The sequence below is a fragment of the Parambassis ranga genome, chromosome 7 (assembly GCF_900634625.1).
Source record: "Parambassis ranga chromosome 7, fParRan2.1, whole genome shotgun sequence".
NCBI lineage: Eukaryota > Metazoa > Chordata > Actinopteri > Ambassidae > Parambassis > Parambassis ranga.
In genome coordinates this window covers 17,863,361-17,878,446 of record NC_041028.1, presented here as the reverse complement: position 1 = coordinate 17,878,446, position 15,086 = coordinate 17,863,361, and the positions used below count along the sequence as shown (strand labels likewise).

Genomic DNA, 15,086 nt, shown 5'->3' with positions numbered 1-15,086 from the left:
GAAAGGATGAGAGCAGAGAAATGGTCTGTGGTCAGCACCTGCAGAACCTCTCCTTTATAGGGCTTGTCTTGATAACTGACTCATTTCCACCTGTTGTCTGTTCCATTTGCACAACAGCAGCTGAAACTGATTCACAGTCAGTGTTGATCCTAACTGGACAGGCTGGTTTCACAGAAGAGTGACTGACTTTACATGTTCTTTAAGTGTTCCTTTTATTTTTTGAGCAGTGTGGTTGGTAGGGTTTAAATGGACACAAGTGATTCAGGCAGGTTTTTACCACTGACCTGTTTGTTTGTTTAGGAATCATGGCTTCATCATGCTTATTAATGACTGTTAACAATAAATGGGAACCTCATGCTAAGAGCACTGTACTTGGAACTATTCATTCTGCAGCACAACAGTGCTGCCTAATATGTGTGATTTATTGTTGTTAAGTTATATTATTATCCTTTTAAAAAGTGTATACTTTATGTGCAGGTTAAATCACAGGTGGAATAAATACAACTGAGTGTGTGTGCGTGTGTGTGAACACATGGTAGAATATAATCAAATGCATGCATTCTCCAGGGATCTCTGTCTTCAAGCAGCATCTGTGACTTAAATGTTTTAATCACTTAAGTTTGTAATGAAATAATTTGTTGACATTTTTTCAACATATTTTTTTCTTAGTGTCTGATTAAAACACATTAACAACAATAACTCACATTATTTAGATTTACTACAATATTCCCCAAAATCCAAGTTACCACATAACTCTATAGACATTCACCTTGTCTATCAACAAGGAAAAGGAAAGCTTGTTTATATGGTTTATTTCAGCCACAATGCAAGTGCTTCACACCAAGTGCAGTGGAGGAATATCTCCTGTAGACTCACAGAATCACAAATGATAAACTCACTGTCACGAAAACACATTATTAAAAAACAAGGATGACATATAAAAAACAGTTTACAGCGGAAATATACTATACTATACATCTTAACCTACTCTCCACCTGTTTGTTGTTTTGGACTGATTTCTGCCCACTTCCTGTCAGTGTAAAGTGAGTTTCTGAAACATATCCAGAGGGCTCTCTCACTCCCTATTATTTTATTCTTGTTTTGCCAAATACAGTATGGATTACACCTCAATTTTGGCAATACAATCCTGATACTGATTTGTCAGTTGTGTGTGATGTCATACAGCTGATACAAAGAATTTGCTACTTTTAAAGCCCCATAATTACCCCAATTTACTTTCTTAGCTATTTTTAATGATTTATATGAAAAAGAATGACACTATAATGATAAACAACATTCACACTTATAAAGAAAAAAAGGAAATTAAAAACCAATGACACAATGAAGAAAAAATACATATACTTTTTACGCTTATAAGGAGCTGAGCTCTATTTAATTGAATACATTTGCAAAAACTAAAGAAATATGTCTTATCTATTGTTTGCTCTGCTTGAGAGACTTGAGAAATGAGTTTTCTGTTACGTACCTATGGTAAGACTTGTTACTTTCCATAATAGAAATACATTATTTACATCGAGGTGGTCAAAGAGGCAGCAATTTTTGTGGCAACTAAAAACATCTAAACACTGATGGAAGCATTCTTTCTTGTTTTTATTTTGAAAATGTAAGATATTCATGTTCCATTATGACATCATAAGGTATATTTTCTGTCAACATTCTAAACTTCTAAAATGTGGCATGTATTTTAGCTGCGTCTCAACATACATCCAAGAATTTAGGACTATTTTCAGAAAAAAACTGAGAACGTTTCAGTTGCCTTGATTTAATATCAAGACCTGGAAAATATAACATAAAGTATTGCTGGATCAGTACCAGCACACTGTCACAGGGTTGCGATCTGACTGATTGTATTGAATGCTAACGTACGCTGACACGGGCCCAGTCATGTGATCACAGCTCATAGTGTGGATGAGTGTCATGGTGTCAGCATCATAGAAGGACAGATTCTTGGAAGAGCAGTTTAGGTAGATGCCAACCTTTTGCAGCCTCTTTTCAAGATCTGTTGGTAGAACTGCACCATTGGCAAAATATGTTTGATCATTATATGTAAGGAAATTATCCTTTACCCCAAGTTTCCAGTAGTTTCTGCTTCCAACCTCTATTTCCCAGTAATGCTGCCCTGAAGTGAGCTCATTGACACTGAATGCATCAATAATGGAACCATCATAGCTTTTATATGTACCATATGTATACTTCATTTTAGTTCCAAAAGCATTTGATGGAGGTTGGCTGATTTGTGGATTACAGATCAAACTTCGCCCATCATTAGACACTAGTACATCCCGACTTCTGCTAGAGAGTGAGATCCGGTCTTCTCGTGGCTGGATCACCTGAAGCATCTCCTTCCACACAAAGAACTGCAGGTGGCTTTCATAAGGCTCCAAAAACAGGGAGGTCTCCACCACTTGGAGCTCATTTAATCTGAGCCTCAGTGAATCTACTGGGGTCTTTGCGGTGTTACCTTCAGTCCAGCTCTTTAAAAACCTCTCTGGGTCTGTCATTTTCAGGACTATGGTTGCTTTGTCCTCCAGCTCTCTGCTCTCTGACAAAGCTGCTTCTATAGCATTTTGCATCTCGCTCATTCTTTTAACGTCATCTTCCCTTTTGAGCTTCAGCTCATTCTTTATCTCTTCTTCTCTCTTTCTCAGGAACAAGTGCATCTCTTCAAACTGGCTGCTGATCTGTGCCATCAGCTGCTGAGACCTCACTTTGCTCTTAGTTATTTCTTTACTCTGAGCATCGGCCTGGCTCTCAATGACCTGGATATAGTCTGAAACATGTTGCACAAAAGTGTCCAACTCCTTCCTCAGTGACGCAGCTGCTTCTTTGATCGGTTTAAACTTGTGTCCTTCATGCTTCTCCCCATCTCTGCATATGATGCAAGCTAACTGCTGGTCGGTGACGCAGAATAATTTCAGCTTTTCGTCATGTTCAGGGCACAACTCAGCCTTCTGTAAGAAAATGTGTAATCTATTAATAAATATAACAGCCAGTCACGTCATCAGTACAGCTTGTTAGCATTTGCTTATTAGCATCCTGGAATGGCACAAAACTAATATTTTGCAAATATTTTTTGCAAATTAATTACAATATGTGTAGCTACAAAAAGATAGCATGTAACTACATGTAAATGTATCTAGATTGTGTCCTTACTATAGTCATAGAAAGAGATTAAAATCAGAAAAAGTCTTTCTGGTCTTTTAAAGTCAGATTTCTGAGTTCAAGGTTAAGAACCCTTTTATATATTTTGGCCCTAATGGACTTCTGTATTTTACTCGTACAGAGTAAACACAAACTGGGACACACCCCTGGCTCATTTACTGTACAGGCCTTTGTCTGGTTTAATTAATGAATAAGTAAACAAAATAAGTATGACTGCATAGTGCTTACCTGAGACTTTATCTTCTCTGCTCCTTTGGCCTTTTCAACAAGGTTTTTTAGAATCAGGCTGGTCGGAAGGCTCGTGGCCTCTGCTGAAACAGAAGTCTTACACAGTGGACACTCATGCTGTGAGCGCAGCACCTCTGTAATACACTGTCTGCAGAAAGCATGTCCACAGAGAAGAGTCACTGGGTCTGTGAAGAGCGTCAGGCAAACCGAACAAGTAAGATCTTCATAAATAGCAGACGCCATGGCTGCTGTTTATCTTTCTGCCTGCTTGCTGCTCTGCCAGCCACACTGACTCTGCACAATTCATAAGTTTCACTTTCATTGAAAAGCCACACCCCTGTGTGTCATGCATTTGTGAGTCAGTCCTTGTTTTTATGGGTTAACCTTAACCTTAACCTTTGCCTAAACAACATTTTAGTTCCCTCAAAATGATTTACACTCACTACTGCGAAACAGGAACAAAGAGTGTTTATGAACACTGACTAGAACACATGTGGTGTGTTTTAAAACCTGATAAACTAAACCCAACATTATTTATACCCATGTAATCTAATTACATGGTGCAATTACATACGTGCAAAACTGAAAGTGAAGTGTATATTTATAATATTTGCTGTCAAATTCTGGTTTGAGTGTTGTAGTATGGAATGCAGATACAAAAGCTCCAGTATTTAGCTCTTCTTTGAAGAGAATAGAATAGAATAGAATGCTTTTTATTGTCACTATACCCAACTACAATGAGATTAAAGCTGTCACCCAATTTCAGTGCAAAAAAGCAATATATTGATAAGAGATATCTCAAAGATATTAAAAAGATATTTAAAAAAATATTTACAATATAGTATTCAAGTATGAAGATATTGCACATGATATACATTGTAGAATTATAAATATATTGCACATGTTGTGTATTGTCCATCTGGATATGTAAAATTGCACATTAAAACTGTATGTGAGAGTTCAGGGTGGTTACAGCTTTTGGAAAGAAGCTGTTTTTGAATCTGTTTGTCTTTGTCCTGATGCAACCTGTAGCTCCTCCCAGAGGGTAGCAGGGCAAACAGATCAGAGCCAGGGTGGGAACTGTCCTTGATGAAGTTTTTGGCTCTGCTGAGGCAGCGGGAGGTGTAAATGTCCATCAGGGAGGGGCAGCCGATCAAGAATTTCCCCTCGGGGATAAATAAAGTAATTTCTGATTCTGATGGTCTTCTGTGCTGTCTTAACAACACTTTCTAACCTCTCCCTGTCTGCTAGATTGCAGCTGCCGTACCAAACTGTGATGCAGTATGTCAGCCTGCCACACCTCCCGAGAGTTGTTGCTGGACAGGTGGGACTCCTGTGGCATCCTGTGGTCAGCCTTGGTTCTTTTTATGCCTCTTTTGAGGTCAGCTCGAGCAGCTCGGTACAGTGCTGTATCCCCTGGCCTGAAGGCAGTGTCGAGGGCTCTGAGGAGTGTGCGGACATGGCTGGTCATCCAGGGTTTCTGGTTAGGGAAAGCCTGGATAGTTTTGTCCACAGTCACATTCCCGATGCAGAACTGCAGTACCATTCCTGTGAGTGTCTTCAGCTCCTGATGTTCAAATAAGGTTGTGACAGTTTTTGTGGTGGGCCTGGAGCTACACTACAATGTTGTGCGTGTGGTCAAAGTCACTCGAAACAGATATCTGGGGTTGGTTCCCGATATCCAAAAGCAGCTGGTGGTTGTACTGGATGCTCATAGTACCGGTCATGCACAAAAGGAAGAAAAACAACAAAAAAGAAAATGAAAAGAGCATTAAAATGGAGAGCCGTAAGCCGCTGCATCCTTGCGTGCCGCCATCTTGACTAACAGTCACTCTGACTGCAGTTAGCACAATTAAAAGATATGTTATCCATATAAAAAATAACAAAAGGTTTAACACTGTCAGTGGACTAAAATATTCACAATTTTATTTACACATTTCAAAACAGACAAGGCTATAGAGTACTATCTTGGTTTAGTAGAGACTGTGATATCACTGGTTTGATTGGCATTGACAACAGCTGGTATAGGCTAACAAGCAGTGACAGCTTTGACAATGACTCCATCGTCTCTCCACCTTCAGATGAGGTGTACAGACTCAATGAGTTGTTAGCATTTAGCAGCAGTGCATCAGTAAAGTAACAGGTCCAATGCCAGCTTCTGCCAGACTTCTACACCAGCATACCCAACGTCTTCGCTAGGACCAGGCCAGTCCATAGCAACAATAATAATAATACATTTTATTTGTAATGCACTTTACATTTGCGAGCAAATCTCAAAGTGCTACATAAAATCAGCAAGGCAACAGTGTACACTAGTCATTAAAATTAGCAAGGCAACATTATAAAACTAATCAATAGATGCAACAATGCATGAAGCAACAATGCCTTCATCATGCAGGAACTGCTGACACACTTCAGCCACATGAGGCCTAGCATTGTCATGCACCAGAAGGAACCCAGGGACCACTGCACCAGAATATGGTCTCACAATGGGTCTGAGGCCACAGCTCTCATTGCTGTGCCATCCTGGATGAGCTGCACTACCTGAGCAACTTGTGTGGGTTGTAGACACCGCCTCATGCTACCTCTAGGGGTCAGAGCACTGACAAAATGCAAAAGTGATCAAACATAAGGCAGAAAGGATGAGAGCAGAGAAATGGTCTGTGGTCAGCACCTGCAGAACCTCTCCTTTATAGGGCTTGTCTTGATAACTGGCTCTCATTTCCACCTGTTGACTGTTCCATTTGCACAACAGCAGCTGAAACTGATTCACAATCAGTGTTGATCCTAACTGGACAGGCTGGTTTCACAGAAGTGTGACTGACTTGGACTTACATTGTGTTCTTTAAGTGTTCCTTTTATTTTTTGAGCAGTGTGGTTGGTAGGGTTTAAATGCACACAAGTGATTCAGGCAGGTTTTTACCACTGACCTGTTTGTTTGTTTAGGAATCATGGCTTCATCATGCTTATTAATGACTGTTAACAATAAATGGGAACCTCATGCTAAGAGCACTGTACTTGGAACTATTCATTCTGGGAACTTCAGAGTGTGGAAGGACAACTTCTCCTGCACCCAGCTGAGTGGTTGAAATATGGTTATGATGATAGTGACTACAGTTCATCATTGTGTACTGGGGGTATCCAACATGGTCATTTATTTCTTTTTCTAAACACCCTTTTGCTGGTTTAAGAAAAGTTGTTTCACAACAGTGCTGCCTAATATGTGTGATTTATTGTTGTTAAGTTATATTATTGATCCTTTTAAAAAGTGTATACTTTATGTGAAGGTTAAATCACAGGTGGAATAAATACAACTGATTATCTGGTTACCATAGCAACTGTCAGAGAGTTGACATTTTCTTTGATTTTCACTTCAGAAGCTGGAATAACCAGCAGCTGAGGCACTTTGACTACAGCGAAACAACGAAACTGTGACGTCTACACAAGAAATAGAAGAAAATGATCTGGTCCATTGATTCTTTAACATCATGTGGATAAGGTGTGTGTGTGTGTGTGTGTGTGTGTGTGTGCGTGTGTGTGAACACATGGTAGAATATAATCAAATGCATGCATTCTCCAGGGATCTCTGTCTTCAAGCAGCATCTGTGACTTAAATGTTTTTATCACTTAAGTTTGTAATAAAACAATTTGTTGACATTTTTCAATGGATTTATTCGTGTCTGATTAAAACACATTAACAACAATAACTCACATTATTTAGATTTACTACAATATTCCCCAAAATCCAAGTTACCACATAACTTTATAGACATTCACCTTGTCTATCAACAAGGAAAAGGAAAGCTTATTTATATGGTTTATTTCAGCCACAATGCAAGTGCTTCACACCAAGTGCAGTGGAGGAATATCTCCTGTAGACTCACAGAATCACAAATGATAAACTCACTGTCACGAAAACACATTATTAAAAAACAAGGATGACATATAAAAAACAGTTTACAGCGGAAATATACTATACTATACATCTTAACCTACTCTCCACCTGTTTGTTGTTTTGGACTGATTTCTGCCCACTTCCTGTCAGTGTAAAGTGAGTTTCTGAAACATATCCAGAGGGCTCTCTCACTCCCTATTATTTTATTCTTGTTTTGCCAAATACAGTATGGATTACACCTCAATTTTGGCAATACAATCCTGATACTGATTGGTCAGTTGTGTGTGATGTCATACAGCTGATACAAAGAATTTGCTACTTTTAAAGCCCCATAATTACCCCAATTTACTTTCTTAGCTATTTTTAATGATTTATATGAAAAAGAATGACACTATAATGATAAACAACATTCACACTTATAAAGAAAAAAAGGAAATTAAAAACCAATGACACAATGAAGAAAAAATACATATACTTTTTACGCTTATAAGGAGCTGAGCTCTATTTAATTGAATACATTTGCAAAAACTAAAGAAATATGTCTTATCTATTGTTTGCTCTGCTTGAGAGACTTGAGAAATGAGTTTTCTGTTACGTACCTATGGTAAGACTTGTTACTTTCCATAATAGAAATACATTATTTACATCAAGGTGGTCAAAGAGGCAGCAATTTTTGTGGCAACTAAAAACATCTAAACACTGATGGAAGCATTCTTTCTTATTTTGAAAGTGTAAGATATTCATGTTCCATTATGACATCATAAGGTATATTTTCTGTCAACATTCCTTCTAAAATGTGGCATGTATTTTAGCTGCGTCTCAACATACATCCAAGAATTTAGGACTATTTTCAGAAAAAAACTGAGAACGTTTCAGTTGCCTTGATTTAATATCAAGATCTGGAAAATATAACATAAAGTATTGCTGGATCAGTACCAGCACACTGTCACAGGGTTGCGATCTGACTGATTGTATTGAATGCTAATGTAGGCTGACACGGGCCCAGTCATGTGATCACAGTTCATAGTGTGGATGAGTGTCATGTTGTCAGCATCATAGAAGGACAGATTCTTGGAAGAGCAGTTTAGGTAGATGCCAACCTTTTGCAGCCTCTTTTCAAGATCTGTTGGTACAACTGCACCATTGGCAAAATATGTTTGATCATTATATGTAAGGAAATTATCTTTTACCCCAAGTTTCCAATAGTCTCTGCTTCCAACCTCTATTTCCCAGTAATGCTGCCCTGAAGTGAGCTCATTGACACTGAATGCATCAATAGTTTTTACATAGACACTGACTGGATTATAACCAAAATACTGAGATCCTGAGCCAAATATAGGCCCTTGGTCAGGAAATCGATCTTGCCTAATTTGTGGATTACAGATCAAACTTCGCCCATCATTAGACAGTATTATTACACCTTCACTGTTGCTTTTCAGTGAGATCCGGTCTTCTCGTGGCTGGATCACCTGAAGCATCTCCTTCCACACAAAGAACTGCAGGTGGCTTTCATAAGGCTCCAAAGACAGGGAGGTCTCCACCACTTGGAGCTCATTTAATCTGAGCCTCAGTGAATCTACTGGGGTCTTCGGGGTGTTACCTTCAGTCCAGCTCTTTAAAAACCTCTCTGGGTCTGTCATTTCCAGGACTGTGGTTGCTTTGTCCTCCAGCTCTCTGCTCTCTGACAAAGCTGCTTCTATAGCATTTTGCATCTCGCTCATTCTTTTAACGTCATCTTCCCTTTTGAGCTTCAGATCATTCTTTATCTCTTCTTCTCTCTTTCTCAGGAACAAGTGCATCTCTTCAAACTGGCTGCTGATCTGTGCCATCAGCTGCTGAGACCTCACTTTGCTCTTAGTTATTTCTTTACTCTGAGCATCGGCCTGGCTCTCAATGACCTGGATATAGTCTGAAACATGTTGCACAAAAGTGTCCAACTCCTTCCTCAGTGACGCAGCTGCTTCTTTGATCGGTTTAAACTTGTGTCCTTCATGCTTCTCCCCATCTCTGCATATGATGCAAGCTAACTGCTGGTCGGTGACGCAGAATAATTTCAGCTTTTCCTCATGTTCAGGGCACAACTCAGCCTTCTGTAAGAAAATGTGTAATCTATTAATAAATATAACAGCCAGTCACGTCATCAGTACAGCTTGTTAGCATTTGCTTATTAGCATCCTGGAATGGCACAAAACTAATATTTTGCAAATATTTTTTGCAAATTAATTACAATATGTGTAGCTACAAAAAGATAGCATGTAACTACATGTAAATGTATCTAGATTGTGTCCTTACTATAGTCATAGAAAGAGATTAAAATCAGAAAAAGTCTTTCTGGTCTTTTAAAGTCAGATTTCTGAGTTCAAGGTTAAGAACCCTTTTATATATTTTGGCCCTAATGGACTTCTGTATTTTACTCGTACAGAGTAAACACAAACTGGGACACACCCCTGGCTCATTTACTGTACAGGCCTTTGTCTGGTTTAATTAATGAATAAGTAAACAAAATAAGTATGACTGCATAGTGCTTACCTGAGACTTTATCTTCTCTGCTCCTTTGGCCTTTTCAACAAGGTTTTTTAGAATCAGGCAGGTCGGAAGGCTCGTGGCCTCTGCTGAAACAGAAGTCTTACACAGTGGACACTCATGCTGTGAGCGCAGCACCTCTGTAATACACTGTCTGCAGAAAGCATGTCCACAGAGAAGAGTCACTGGGTCTGTGAAGAGCGTCAGGCAAACCGAACAAGTAAGATCTTCATAACTAGCAGACGCCATGGCTGCTGTTTATCTTTCCGCCTGCTTGCTGCTCTGCCAGCCACACTGACTCTGCACAATTAACCTCCCTTGAAAAGCCACGCCCCTGTGTGTCATGCATTTTTGAGCCAGTCCTTGTTTTTAAGGGTTAACATTTGCCTAAATAACACTTTAGTTCCCTCAAAATGATTTACACTCACCACTGTGAAACAGGAACAAAGAGTGTTTATTTATTAACACTGACTAGAACACATATGTGGTTGGTGATGGTCATATTGTTTATGATAGAAAAGAAAAAGTTTTATTGCTTAGAGTGAACCAAATATTCATGAAACATGAAAGAGCATTCTGAATATGCAAACACAAAACAACAAAGAGGCTCTGTAAGGAAAATTTAAGCATTGTAGAAATGTGTTTACAGACTGCATATTGTGTGAAAACGACATGAAATTTGTGAAGGGTATGGTCACAACACACCGATGCTGTGCACGTTGTATTAAGAGTTCTGAAAATGTGACAATTGTTTGGACAAATGCTTGTTAGCGACTGAAAAAAACTATTTATCTCTAGATTACCAAGTGGGGAAACCTGAAACCCCACATTATTTATACCCATGTAATCTAATTAAGTGCAAAACTGAAACTGAAGTTTGTCTGGATTTGCAACCATACTCAAAATGAAAGTGGAAAATCACATTACAGGCTGATCCAACTTGTGTGAAGTTCCTCAAGACAAGTCAGAATGAGGCTCAGTAGTGTGTGTGACCTCCACGTGCCTGTATGACCTCCCTACAACGCCTGGACATGCTCCTGATGAGGCGGTGGATGTTCTCCTGAGGGACCTCCTCCCAGACCTGGATTAAAGCATCAGAGACATGATGTCCCAGATGTGCTGGATTGGATTCAGGTCTGGGGAACGGTCAGGCCAGTCCATAGCATCAATGCCTTCATCATGCAGGAACTGCTGACACACTTCAGCCACATGCGGCCTAGCATTGTCATCATCAGAAGGAACCCAGGGCCCACTGCACCAGCATATGGTCTCACAATGGGTCTGAGGATCTCATCCTGGTACCTAATGGCAGTGAGGGTCCCTCTGGCTAGCACATGGAGGGCTGTGGTCAGCACCTGCAGAACCTCTCCTTTATAGGGGTTTTCTTGATCACTGCCTCTCATTTTCACCTGTTGTCTGTTCCATTTGCACAACAGCAGCTGCAACTGATTCACAATCAGTGTTGCTTCCTAACTGGACAGACTGATTTCACAGAAGAGTGACTGACCTGGACTTACATTGTGTTCTTTAAGTGTTCCTTTTATTTTTTGAGCAGTGTGGTTGGGTAGGGTTTAAATGGACACAAGTGATTCGGGTGATTCAGACAGGTTTTTACGACTGACCTGTTTGTTTGTTTAGGAATCATGGCTTCATCAAACATGCTTATTAATGACTGTTAACAATAAATGGGAACCTCTCCCTAAGAGCACTGTACTTGGAACGATTCATTCTGGGAACTTCAGAGTGTGGAAGGACAACTTCTCCTGCACCCAGCTGAGTGGTTGAAATATCATCATTGTGTACTGGGGGTATCCAACATGGTCATTTATGTCTTTTTCTAAACACCCTTTTGCTGGTTTAAGAAAAGTCATTTCACAACAGTGCTGCCTAATATGTGTGATTTATTCTTGTTGTAAGTTATATTATTGATCCTTTTAAAAAGTGTATACTTTATGTGCAGCTGAGCCACTTTAACTACAACCAAATGTCTACACAAGAAACAGAAGAAAATGATCTGTTCCATTGATTCTCACGTGGATAAGGTGTGTGTGTGTGTGTGTGAACACATGGTCGAATTTAATCAAATGCATGCATTCTCCAGGTATTTCTGTCTTCAAGCAGCATCTGTGACTTAAATGTTTTAATCACTTAAGTTTGTAATGAAATAATTTGTTGACATTTTTTCAACGTATTTTTTCTTAGTGTCTGATTAAAACACATTAACAACAATAACTGACATTATTTAGATTTACTACATTATTCCCCAAAATCCAAGTTACTGCATAACTCTATAGACATTCACCTTGTCTATCAACAAGGAAAAGGAAAGTTTATTTATATAGTTTATTTCAGCCACAATGCAAGTGCTTCACACCAAGTGCAGTGGAGGAATATCTCCTGTAGACTCACAGAATCACAAATGATAAACTCACTGTCACAAAAACACATTATTAAAAAACAAGGATGACATATAAAAAACTCTTTACAGCGGAAATAAACGCTTTATATAGATAATCTTCCCAATAATAACAACTATACATCTTAACCTACTCTCCACCTGTTTGTTGTTTTGGACTGATTTCTGCCCACTTCCTGTCAGTGTAAAGTGAGTTTCTGAAACATATCCAGAGGGCTCTCTCACTCCCTATTATTTTATTCATGTTTTGCCAAATACAGTATGGATTATACCTCAATTTTGGCAATACAATCCTGATACTGATTGGTCAGTTGTGTGTGATGTCATACAGCTGATAAAAAGAATTTGCTACTTTTAAAGCCCCATAATTACCCCAATTTACTTTCTTAGCTATTTTTAATGATTTATATGAAAAAGAATGACACTATAATGATAAACAACATTCACACTTATAAAGAAAAAAAGGAAATTAAAAACCAATGACACAATGAAGAAAAAATACATATACTTTTTATGCTTATAAGGAGCTGAGCTCTATTTAATTGAATACATTTGCAAAAACTAAAGAAATATGTCTTATCTATTGTTTGCTCTGCTTGAGAGACTTGAGAAATGAGTTTTCTGTTACGTACCTATGGTAAGACTTGTTACTTTCCATAATAGAAATACATTATTTACATCGACGTGGTCAAAGGGGTGGCAATTTTTGTGGCAACTAAAAACATCTAAACACTGATGGAAGCATTCTTTCTTATTTTGAAAGTGTAAGATATTCATGTTCCATTATGACATCATAAGGTATATTTTCTGTCAACATTCTAAACTTCTAAAATGTGGCATGTATTTTAGCTGCGTCTCAACATACATCCAAGAATTTAGGACTATTTTCAGAAAAAAACTGAGAACGTTTCAGTTGCCTTGATTTAATATCAAGATCTGGAAAATATAACATAAAGTATTGCTGGATCAGTACCAGCACACTGTCACAGGGTTGCGATCTGACTGATTGTATTGAATGCTAATGTACGCTGACACGGGCCCAGTCATGTGATCACAGTTCATAGTGTGGATGAGTGTCATGTTGTCAGCATCATAGAAGGACAGATTCTTGGAAGAGCAGTTTAGGTAGATGCCAACCTTTTGCAGCCTCTTTTCAAGATCTGTTGGTACAACTGCACCATTGGCAAAATATGTTTGATCATTATATGTAAGGAAATTATCTTTTACCCCAAGTTTCCAGTAGTCTCTGCTTCCAACCTCTATTTCCCAGTAATGCTGCCCTGAAGTGAGCTCATTGACACTGAATGCATCAATAATGGAACCATCATAGCTTTTATATGTACCATATGTATACTTCATTTTAGTTCCAAAAGGATTTGATGGAGGTTGGCTGATTTGTGGATTACAGATCAAACTTCGCCCATCATTAGACAGTATTATTACACCTTCACTGTTGCTTTTCAGTGAGATCCGGTCTTCTCGTGGCTGGATCACCTGAAGCATCTCCTTCCACACAAAGAACTGCAGGTGGCTTTCATAAGGCTCCAAAGACAGGGAGGTCTCCACCACTTGGAGCTCATTTAATCTGAGCCTCAGTGAATCTACTGGGGTCTTTGCGGTGTTACCTTCAGTCCAGCTCTTTAAAAACCTCTCTGGGTCTGTCATTTTCAGGACTGTGGTTGCTTTGTCCTCCAGCTCTCTGCTCTCGGACAAAGCTGCTTCTATAGCATTTTGCATCTCGCTCATTCTTTTAACGTCATCTTCCCTTTTGAGCTTCAGCTCATTCTTTATCTCTTTTTCTCTCTTTCTCAGGAACAAGTGCATCTGTTTAAACTGGCTGCTGATCTGTGCCATCAGCTGCTGAGACCTCACTTTGCTCTTAGTTATTTCTTTACTCTGAGCATCGGACTGCCTCTCTGTGGCCTTAATATGACCGGAAACATGTTGCACAAAAGTGTCCAACTCCTTCCTCAGTGACACAGCTGCTTCTTTGATCGGTTTAAACTTGTGTCCTTCATGCTTCTCCCCATCTCTGCATATGATGCAAGCTAACTGCCGGTCGGTTACGCAGAATAATTTCAGCTTTTCCTCATGTTCAGGGCACAACTCAGCCTTCTGTAAGAAAATGTGTAATCTATTAATAAATATAACAGCCAGTCATGTCATCAGTACAGCTTGTTAGCATTTGCTTATTAGCATCCTGGAATCGCACAAAACTAATATTTTGCAAATATTTTTTGCAAATTAATTACAATATGTGTAGCTACAAAAAGATAGCATGTAACTACTTGTAAATGTATCTAGATTGTGTCCTTACTATAGTCATAGAAAGAGATTAAAATCAGAAAAAGTCTTTCTGGTCTTTTAAAGTCAGATTTCTGAGTTCAAGGTTAAGAACCCTTTTATATTTTTTGGCCCTAATGGACTTCTGTATTGTACTCATACAGAGTAAACACAAACTGGGACACACCCCTGGCTCATTTACTGTACAGGCCTTTGTCTGGTTTAATTAATGAATAAGTAAACAAAATAAGTATGACTGCATAGTGCTTACCTGAGACTTTATCTTCTCTGCTCCTTTGGCCTTTTCAACAAGGTTTTTTAGAATCAGGCTGGTCGGAAGGCTCGTGGCCTCTGCTGAAACAGAAGTCTTACACAGTGGACACTCATGCTGTGAGCGCAGCACCTCTGTAATACACTGTCTGCACAAAGCATGTCCACAGAGAAGAGTCACTGGGTCTGTGAAGAGCGTCAGGCAAACCGAACAAGTCAGGTCTTCATAACTAGCAGACGCCATGGCTGCTGTTTATCTTTCTGCCTGCTTGCTGCTCTGCCAGCCAC

General features: G+C 39.1%; 3 protein-coding genes across 4 annotated transcripts in view; all 3 read right to left on the bottom strand.

Moving 5' to 3' along the window:
* The window catches only part of LOC114437989 (nuclear factor 7, ovary-like), an 11,048-nt gene extending 7,336 nt beyond the window's left edge, over positions 1–3,712 (bottom strand). Inside the window, exons 1-3 of the mRNA XM_028408986.1 lie at positions 3,412–3,712; positions 1,207–2,972; positions 985–989 (exon numbers count right to left, since the gene is read on the bottom strand). Of these exons, the coding sequence (XP_028264787.1) occupies positions 1,827–2,972; positions 3,412–3,654 (1,389 nt within the window). The 5' untranslated portion in view covers positions 3,655–3,712 and the 3' untranslated portion in view covers positions 985–989; positions 1,207–1,826. The remainder of the gene's footprint in view (positions 1–984; positions 990–1,206; positions 2,973–3,411) is intronic.
* Positions 1–15,086, bottom strand: part of LOC114437988 (nuclear factor 7, ovary-like) — a 21,265-nt gene extending 6,179 nt beyond the window's left edge. The window contains exons 1-3 of one of the 2 annotated variants that reach the window (XM_028408985.1): positions 14,800–15,086; positions 12,376–14,360; positions 7,066–7,403 (exon numbers count right to left, since the gene is read on the bottom strand). In XM_028408985.1, coding sequence (XP_028264786.1) covers positions 13,212–14,360; positions 14,800–15,042 — 1,392 coding nt within the window. In that variant the 5' untranslated portion in view covers positions 15,043–15,086 and the 3' untranslated portion in view covers positions 7,066–7,403; positions 12,376–13,211. Of the gene's footprint in view, positions 1–7,065; positions 7,404–12,375; positions 14,361–14,799 lie in introns of those variants that run through there. The other variant, XM_028408983.1, reaches the window with a different exon arrangement.
* On the bottom strand, positions 7,066–10,129 carry LOC114437987 (nuclear factor 7, ovary-like). Its single transcript, XM_028408982.1, has 2 exons — positions 9,836–10,129; positions 7,066–9,396 (listed from the first exon to the last, which is right to left on the bottom strand). The coding sequence occupies exons 1-2, from the start codon at positions 10,076–10,078 to the stop codon at positions 8,236–8,238; spliced, it is 1,404 nt and encodes a 467-aa protein (XP_028264783.1). The 5' UTR covers positions 10,079–10,129; the 3' UTR covers positions 7,066–8,235.

Coding starts and splice junctions, on each gene's coding strand:
- LOC114437987 (XM_028408982.1), bottom strand. CDS start 10,078: ATGGCGTCTGCTAGTTATGAAGATCTTACTTGTTCGGTTTGCCTGACG. Junction 9,397..9,835: donor CAGAGAAGATAAAGTCTCAG/GTAAGCACTATG, acceptor ATTTTCTTACAG/AAGGCTGAGTTGTGCCCTGA.